The 7,249-nt window shown below is 44.6% G+C and overlaps 1 protein-coding gene and 2 non-coding genes across 4 annotated transcripts; 1 reads left to right on the top strand and 2 right to left on the bottom strand.

The window, feature by feature from the left end:
• Positions 1 to 1,117: 1,117 nt before the first annotated feature.
• Positions 1,118 to 5,329, top strand: LOC123051924 (probable methyltransferase PMT2). Of its 2 annotated transcripts, XM_044474929.1 has the most exons (7): positions 1,118 to 1,432; positions 2,455 to 3,097; positions 3,387 to 3,597; positions 3,684 to 3,975; positions 4,182 to 4,547; positions 4,655 to 4,732; positions 4,827 to 5,329. In XM_044474929.1, the coding sequence occupies exons 2-7, from the start codon at positions 2,459 to 2,461 to the stop codon at positions 5,053 to 5,055; spliced, it is 1,815 nt and encodes a 604-aa protein (XP_044330864.1). In that variant the 5' UTR covers positions 1,118 to 1,432; positions 2,455 to 2,458; the 3' UTR covers positions 5,056 to 5,329. The 2 variants fall into 2 exon arrangements, with proteins under 2 accessions (XP_044330864.1, XP_044330873.1); XM_044474938.1 differs by lacking the exon at positions 2,455 to 3,097 and having other exon boundaries at positions 1,122 to 1,432.
• A 454-nt stretch (positions 5,330 to 5,783) lies between these two features.
• Positions 5,784 to 5,872, bottom strand: LOC123073342 (small nucleolar RNA snoR14). The gene has a single exon (XR_006435662.1). It is a non-coding gene; the product is annotated as a small nucleolar RNA snoR14 (small nucleolar RNA).
• A 92-nt stretch (positions 5,873 to 5,964) lies between these two features.
• On the bottom strand, positions 5,965 to 6,043 carry LOC123073044 (small nucleolar RNA U61). Its single transcript, XR_006435565.1, has one exon. It is a non-coding gene; the product is annotated as a small nucleolar RNA U61 (small nucleolar RNA).
• Between the last annotated feature and the right edge of the window lie 1,206 nt (positions 6,044 to 7,249).

The raw sequence follows: 7,249 nt of genomic DNA, 5'->3' as shown, positions 1-7,249 counted from the left end.
TTGGCACTAGCAATATCATCTTGTATAAACATTATAGTGTCATCAACGTATTGCAGGATGGCTACCCCTTTATTAATCAAATGAGGAATCAATTCGATAGTCGCCCACTATTCCGAGCAAGCCACACCATTCTTGCAAGCAGTTGGCTGCAATATAAATAGAAAAAGGAAGAGAGGCTCATACTATCTTACACATTTGAACATGGCAGTATTTCTCCCCACAAAATTATTAACTTCAAAACGGACTCTCTCTCTCTCTCTCTCTCTCTCTCTAACACACACACACACACATACACACACACACACACAACAATGGAAAAAGGAAATCCGAGTTAACTTTGTCATAACTCTTTTCAAAGTCCAATTTCAAAAGCACACCTTTGATGTCTCTTTTTGATTCATGCAAAATTTCATGGAGTCACATGCCCCATCTATAGTATCCCTACCTCTAATGAAAGCATTATGACATGGTTTTATATCCTGAATAGTTGTGACCGATTTTTTTTCGAAAAGGGGGGCTCCCCGGCCTCTGCATCAGAACGATGCATACGGCCAACTTTATAAAATAGCAAATAGTTGCGACTGATAAGATGCTATGCTATTTCTAGCGTGAGAACAGCTCAGGAAAAGACACTAGAGACCTTATTTCCGGCGTTTGAGAGGGGAGTTAAGGGTGAAGTTTCGCCAGGTTCCTTTGAAATATAAAACAACGTATGCGGATATTTCACGGCTAGTGGGGCGCCCACTCGTTGTTGCATTTTTCTCGAAGTTAAAAATAAACTGAAAAATCATATGTACCAGTTGTCATATCTTATGCAAAAAATTCATCAAACAATACAATTATATGTGACCTGCAAAAAACAAATTCACAAGTGGAGGGTTTCATACGCTATCCACACATCTTTTTTTGTGTGATTCACAATATATGTGTACAAGATATACGATAATTCGCGTCCATGTTTTTCGTATTTTCCGAAAACTTGGAAATGCTGCATAAAATGTGTGGTGCGTGCTTTGTTTTGTGTTTGGGTACGGCGATAACATTCTTCGGCCACAGTTAACAGCTTTCGTCCGGTTTAGGAGTCGAGCAGAAAGGCCCCAACAAACCAAACCAACACGGCACACCAGACACCAGGCGCGACCTGCCGCTCTTTCCCACTCCCGCGTCGTCTCCTCTCATTTTGTCCCCTTTCCGTTGTCCTCGGAGCGATGAGCCGATTTGGCCGCCTCCCGCGAGCGGCCTGAGTCAAAGCAGCATCAGCGGTCCACGGCAGCGTACGCCCAACCCCAACCCCACCACCAACCAGTCCCCTCTCCGCCGGCGACGCCGCCCGCCCTCCACCTCGCCGGCGACCGCCTCGACGCCGCCGCCTCCCGGGCGTGCTCGAAGCCACCACCCCCTTCCCCCCCGCGGAGACGACACGGAGAGCGAGGTTCGCTTGCCTCCTCCACTCCTAAACCCCCTTCTGGATTCGATCCCCGCGCGCGCTAGCTAGCTCTCCGAGCCTCGGATTGCCTCGCTTGCTCCTGATGGTGTCCCCCGTTGATTTCGGTTCCGATTTTGCTTCCGCGGCTGAGCTCTGGCCTCGTGGAATTCCGACCCGCCTCTCTGTTCGTCGCGTGTTGCTTTCGTTCCGCCTCGCGCTGTGGTTTTGCCTGCGTGCGTGCGTGCGTGCCGTGACGGGATCGGAATTCCGGAGAGCCCTAACTTATTGTGGTCGTCGAACTTGTTGAGAGTTCAGTTGCTGTCGTTGGAATTAGGGTTTGACTGCGTCAGAATCTGCGATCGGTGCTGCAGTACTTCTATTTTAGTTCTGATGATTGCTATGGAGGAAACATTGGGTCGATTGGCTAGTGCTTCTGTGAGAGCGTCGTTCTAGAATGTTGGCGCTAGCTTCCTACTGTCGGTATATGCACGAACTAGGCCGTTCTGCTGAAACTGCTGCACGACTAGAAGTTAGAACGGACCTTCTGTAAATAGACATCCAAAGGCTAACGTGGTTTTTGTTTTCGGCTCGCTTTCCCCTTAATAAACTGGGTCGCACTATTCTGTTAAATTGAAGGCCAGCACTCCTGCTAGATATATTATAGTTCTGTCATAAACTCTGTGGTTTTCTTTGCAAAAATAATAATAATAAACTCTGTGGTTTAAATTATGCATGAGGGTTTGTAAATCTTGCCTGGTTTCATATGGATCAGATCCTAATACCTAGAAGTAGATTTGTAATATGTGAAATTGAAGTCAGTAGCCAATTATCAATTGTTGTTGCTGTCATCAATTGTGATCATCTGATGCAATTGCCATCCATTAGGATTTGAATGACTTTTTATCTGGTTTAATTTGATACATCTACATCTCACTGATTCGGTATAGATGTCCTGTCTATAAGCAGTAAATTGCAAATATGTGACCCCTTTAGAGTGAATCCTTATGAATTTCTTGCAATAATTTCAGGTTCATGAGGGGTTCAAGAATGAATCCGGACCGTAGGACACGGAGCATCATGTCAGTAGTAATTGTGATGGGTTTGTGCTGCTTCTTCTATATACTAGGCGCTTGGCAGAAAAGTGGGACAGGGAGGGGTGACAGTATAGCATTGAGGGTGACAAAGGAAACCGACTGTACAATCTTGCCAAATTTGCACTTCGAGACCCATCATAGCATGGGTGGTGTTAATCCGTTGATCATGAACAAGAAAGTGTTTAAGCCATGCCATATTAGATACAGGGACTATACTCCTTGCCAAGACCAGAACCGAGCAATGACCTTTCCTAGAGAAAATATGACCTATCGAGAGAGGCATTGTCCTGCAGAAAATGAGAAGCTGCACTGTCTTATCCCAGCACCAAAAGGCTATGTCACCCCTTTTGCTTGGCCCAAGAGCCGTGAGTATGTTCCATATGCAAATGCTCCATACAAGAGTCTGACAGTTGAAAAAGCAGTTCAGAACTGGATCCAGCACCAGGGAGATGTGTTCCATTTCCCAGGAGGCGGGACAATGTTTCCAAATGGAGCAAGCTCTTACATTGATGAACTTGCATCAGTCATTCCACTTGCTGATGGCACCATTAGGACTGCACTTGACACTGGATGTGGGGTATGTCTAATAAACCCATATTTCAATCATTTGCTCCCTTGAAGATGTGTTAGCAGTTAGCTGCTGCACACAATCTCTTTAATTGTCTTCTTAGTTGCATCATTGCTTAGCTTATGCTCTACTTCATATAGCACCAAGTCATTAGATGTTAGTTTCTTGTACATATCTTGGTTCTTGGTCCAGCTTTGTGGTATTTTCAAATATACGATTAGGTCTTATTTTTTCCTTATGGTTGTGCCGGTGCATTCTTGCCCGTAAGACGTGGGAGTAACATTTTGACCATGTGTAGGTTGCAAGCTGGGGTGCTTACCTAATGGATAGAAATATATTGACCATGTCATTTGCACCTCGAGACTCACACGAAGCTCAGGTTCAATTTGCTTTGGAGCGAGGTGTTCCTGCTGTAATTGGAGTGCTTGGGACTATGAAGCTCCCATACCCATCTAGATCTTTTGATATGGCCCATTGCTCACGCTGCTTAATCCCTTGGAAATCAAATGGTGAGTAGTGTCAACCATGCATAAATATTGAAATACTCGTGTCAATTGGATTATTTTCAAGAGCTTTACTTTTTTGCTTCCTGCAGATGGAATGTACATGATGGAAGTGGATCGGGTTCTTAGGCCTGGGGGTTATTGGATATTATCTGGCCCGCCCATCAATTGGAAGAAATATTACAAAACATGGCAAAGATCCAAACAAGATTCAGAGGAAGAACAAAATAGAATTGAGAACATTGCTGAAATGCTTTGCTGGAATAAAATATATGAGAAGGAAGATACTGTTATTTGGCAGAAAAAGGTAAATTTGAATGCATGCCATAATAAGAATGGTCGGACCAGCAAGATGTGCAACGTTCAAGATGCAGATGACATCTGGTATGTTCTCTATTTGTAGTATATACAAACACATGCTGTAAACTACTAACATGCACATCAACTTGAGTACTCAACTTCAAGGTCTGAGATTGTTATAATTTTGTTTTTATGTCCTTTGTTTTATTTAAACAGAGGCAGGAGCTCTGCCTTTTATGTTTCCTGTTCTTTCCTCATATCAGTTTTTAAATCACTTTTTTGTATACTAGGTATAAGAAAATGGAAGCATGTATAACACCTATCCCAGAGGGAGCACAGCAGCTACAGAAGTTTCCAAAGAGACTATTTGCAGTCCCTCCCAGAATTCTAGAAGGTACCCCAGGTGTTACAGAAGAAGTCTATGAAGAGGATAAGAAGTTGTGGAAGAAGCATGTTGATACATACAAGAGGGTAAACAAGTTGATAGGGAAGTCGAGATATAGGAATATCATGGACATGAATGCAGGCCTCGGAAGTTTTGCTGCAGTGCTGGATTCTCCCGGCTCCTGGGTCATGAACGTTGTGCCTACAATATCAGAGAGGAACACTCTTGGCATCATCTATGAGCGGGGTCTTATTGGCATATACCATGATTGGTGAGTCTGGACTCTGGAAGTCCCCTGTGTTGTGGTATCAATTGGCAAATAATATGTTGATGTGTTGAAACCATTCCTGAATTACCATTACTTTGTGCTGTTATCAGGTGCGAAGCCTTCTCTACGTACCCTAGGACATATGACCTGATACATGCCAGCGGCGTCTTCAGTTTGTATCAGAACAAGTAGGTGATCTCTTCTCTCCTGGTGATACAGTTATATGTACACTACATGGGAAATCCATGACCTCTTCTTATATGGACTTGGTGCACTTGTTAGGTGTGACCTGGAAGACATTCTTCTTGAGATGGATAGGATCTTGCGTCCAGAGGGCACTGTCATACTGCGGGACAATGTCGAGGTGCTGAACAAGGTCAGGAGGACGGTGACGGGAATGCGATGGAAGTCCAAGCTACTTGATCACGAAGATGGCCCTCTCGTGCCTGAGAAACTTCTGATTGCTGTAAAAACGTACTGGGTTGGCAGAGAAGAAGGAAGCAGTTCATAGACTCTCTTGCCCTGCGTCAAGATTTTGGACTTCTGATTGCTGTTGGGTGCCGCGTTGGGAAACAGTTCATAGATTCTATCCCCGCATCATGATTTTGGACTTCTGGTTGATGTTAAAGAGCAGCGAAAAAGCAACAGTTCATAGATTCTTGATCCCTGTGCATCAATTAATAGAGCTTGTTCATAGATACAGATCTCTGTTGAGATGGTATAGTTGACAAACATTCATATGTGCATGTCGATAAAGAAAATATTAATTGATGAATTTTCCAATACGTTTTCATAGGCAGTTATCCAATATTGTGCTTAGATTACATTTCATTTATCTTGTGGAATGAGCATTGGCAGTACCCCTTAATGGACTGGAATGCAAGCTGTTTAGTTTGGTTCAAAACCAAACAATATTTTTACATTTACAGTCACGTAAAAGTCCATGAGCCTTCTCCAAACTTTTGTTTCTCGACCATGTTTACAACGTGGAGGAGGTGCACTCTGGTTACTTCAGCTATGGCGCAGATTCGGCGTCCACCACACGCCACATAATCAAGCGCGTGATCTGGTTTTTTACATTAAGTGCAGCTGTATTATGTTTTATTGATTAATATGATGAATGTGGAGCATATTTTTTATTGGATTGATAAAAGAAGCTACCGAAGCATATTGAAAACCAAACGAAATTGCAGCACTGGCTAAAAGAAGACAAGGGAATCGGGGACTGGAGACTTGGATGCGATCAGAGCCTGTCGGGATGTATGCGTGTCCTCACTTTGTGACATCAGGGGATTGACAGACTATCATACATAACATCATCACCTCGCATCGAAACCAATCCACCGTCAAAAACAAATCCAGCATATCAAAATTTGGAAGAATAAACATCCAGAAAACAACGAAAAACCGGGATCACAGGGGGCTCAGAACTTCTTAGAGGGTTGTGTTACCGACATCGGCGCATCCGCCTCCGGCACAGGTTTCGTTCCTCATTGCCGGCGACCACTTATCAACAACCAACAGGTGAAAAACTCACGAAACTTGTTGAGAACCAAGCGATTTGTACTTCAAATCAAAAACTAGCAACAAAAGCAAGCGAAGAACAGCTTACGGAAAGGAAAAGTTGCATCAAAAATCAGATACCAATGGACCAGGAGGGAGAAGGGAGAGATGCGTTCTTGCTTCAAGACGGCTGCTGTAGGAAAGAATCCTGTGCCCTTCATTTTATAGAGGAAGGGGTGGGGGAATGGGAAACCCTAAAGAGATCCTGGTATGCTATTGGGCTTCCGATTAGCCGAGAGCCCAGGCCCAGAATTAATAATGAAACAATGAGCCGAGAGGCCCGACTAGTTAGTGGGCCTGCATTTTTCTGAAGAAAAAAACGTTAGCGGGCCTGCACTGCCGAGATGGCTGCCTTTGATTTCCTGCCAGCCTTATTTTTTTTATGAGATTTGAACGATGTAAGCTTATTCAGTTCTCAATAAAACGCGCCAGAAGGCTTTCCTGTAAAAAAAAAGTGTTCTTCTGCTAAAAAAAAAATCAACCAAGAGCGTTTCAGTTCATGTATTCAAAAACAAAAAATGTTTTCTTGTGGAAATTCAGCATGGCAGAAGCTCGTTTGGGGACACGGCCTTTTTGTTTTGAGTGTTGGTAATCAAAAAATGAGGCACACTAGTTGACTAAAGCTTCTTCCTCTTCAGATTTTGGTCGTCGCTTGTGGCTCGACATTCCCCCCTTTTTTTCAAGGTTGGCACTAGGCGCCATCCGGCTATAGCGAGTGAAATATCAGTCGCCTTGATAGTCATTTGATTGACTTGCGTTTGGCCATTCGATCGACTCGCCGCCCCTCTCCTTCTCCGCACACTCAGAACCTCGACCCTCAAGCCATGCTTTTCCCAGCGCCTTGTAGCAATGCCTTGCGACCTATAGCCCTGGTGGCGAGCTAAGGCCGACCTTGCAAAGTACATGATCTGCAGCACCGGCGGCGCCACCTTTGCACTCTCCACCCACTTCCCTTGCAATATCGTCTCGTGCGTCGTGTGCTCGCCTCACCAAATCACCGGCGAGTGTTGCAGCATCACCTTACAGCATCCATGATTGCCGTATCAGCGATGCCGCCAGCCCATTGTTCTATGGGTCGCAGCATCAGCGGTTGCCACCCTTGCTCCCCCGTGGCATTGCAGCACCAGTGTCCAACCCCGCCA

The sequence above is a fragment of the Triticum aestivum genome, chromosome 1A, assembly GCF_018294505.1.
Source record: "Triticum aestivum cultivar Chinese Spring chromosome 1A, IWGSC CS RefSeq v2.1, whole genome shotgun sequence".
Lineage (NCBI taxonomy): Eukaryota > Viridiplantae > Streptophyta > Magnoliopsida > Poales > Poaceae > Triticum > Triticum aestivum.
This window is presented reverse-complemented; position numbering and strand designations above follow the sequence as displayed.